Genomic DNA, 1,504 nt, shown 5'->3' on the forward strand with positions numbered 1-1,504 from the left:
GCATGGGGTTCTGAAAACCCCCAAAAATCCCTGTTAATTTCTCGAAAACCCTTATTAATACCAAAATGTTAGTGCTCATATTGTTATAACATTGTTATAATGCTAAAGTTGAACTTTCTTGATAATTGATTTGTTTAGTTAATTATTTGAGTACGAAAAGAACCTTATTCTATGGAATTTCCTATTTATTGCTTAACAGTTTGGTACCAATCAATACAAATAAGCAAAAACTTCAAGGCCACCTCAAAATAAGAAATCAACACAAATATTCATTCAAATGGTACCAATAGTGGACTAGCAGTCATAATGCTCTTAATATAATAAGTGTTTGAGAGGTAGCATTTGAATGATAGTGACATAATAAGCAGTGCACTATCTACCTACAATAAACTAAAATGTAAAAGGAAATTAGAGTTATTCCCCATTAGCATAATTAACCAAAAGTTTCCTAGAAGCATATTTGTTGACAAATTCCAAAAGTAAACGAAAAATATCATCTAATGCGGATACCTAACATATCAAAATTAATGATAACTAATAACCTTCCAAATAATAATATCAAACATATATTAATTTAATCAAGATTTAAATATTACCGTTGGTGCATGATGCATAGTAAAATCACAAGGCAACTCATTTTCTTCAACACACACTTCATCCTCCACCACACTCAAACCACCACCTTCTTCCAATGGTTGACTCCAATACCTCTTCCACTCAAACTTCTTCACATTCTTCTGGTATGTATATTCATTTTCACTCTATTCCTTCTTTTTCAGATCTTACTTACCATGCAAAACAAATATTTCAATGCATTTTTTATCATCTTAAATTCATTTTACACTTTATTTGCTACAACAATTATACTAGGAGGGTAGCTTACCCAAACAATTATACTACAACAATTGCTACAACACTTTATCATAACAATTTGAGTCTCTTAGAGTTGACACAGTAAACCCTAAATTTTCTGAAGATGAGGAAACTCTTATCATCAGGATGTATAAACTAGTTGGGAAAAGGTGAGAAAAATTTGTTGTTAACATGATTTGAATCTCAAGTTCTTTGATTGTTGGAAGAATTCCTAGAAGAACAACAGATGAAATAGAGAAGTATTGGACTTCGAGACTCTCAAGTTCTCGTGAATGAAGTGGCAAAGTATTAATGTTAAGTTGTGGGAGTGATTTTTTGGATTATAAATTGAATTAAAGTTGGTATTATTTATTTATAGGTATTTGTATTTGTATTGGCCATAAAAGAAAGAAACAACAGCTATATAAGCTAGTTTGTTTGCAAAATGACTTTTTCAGAAGCTAAATATCCAAAATGTTTGTATGCAGAACTTTGTTTCGTTGGTGTTATATTATTACATAGAGCTTGCTGTCGTACCTACTAAGAATTTACTATGAAGAGAAAACTTGAATGCATTAGAATATAATAGAAGACAATCAGTGCAAAATTATTTCTAGTGATGATAAAAAATCTCCTAAAATACATATTTTGT

The 1,504-nt window shown here is 30.3% G+C and overlaps 1 protein-coding gene across 1 annotated transcript; it reads left to right on the plus strand.

The window, feature by feature from the left end:
- Nucleotides 1-691: 691 nt before the first annotated feature.
- Nucleotides 692-1,149, plus strand: LOC146881577 (transcription factor MYB114-like). Its single transcript, XM_085668531.1, is given in 2 exon segments — nt 692-744; nt 945-1,149. Coding segments are annotated over 2 exon segments (258 nt in total).
- Nucleotides 1,150-1,504: the final 355 nt, after the last annotated feature.

This window comes from Vigna unguiculata, chromosome 11 (assembly GCF_037176805.1).
Source record: "Vigna unguiculata cultivar grain cowpea cultivar isolate G323 ecotype 2 chromosome 11, ASM3717680v1, whole genome shotgun sequence".
NCBI lineage: Eukaryota > Viridiplantae > Streptophyta > Magnoliopsida > Fabales > Fabaceae > Vigna > Vigna unguiculata.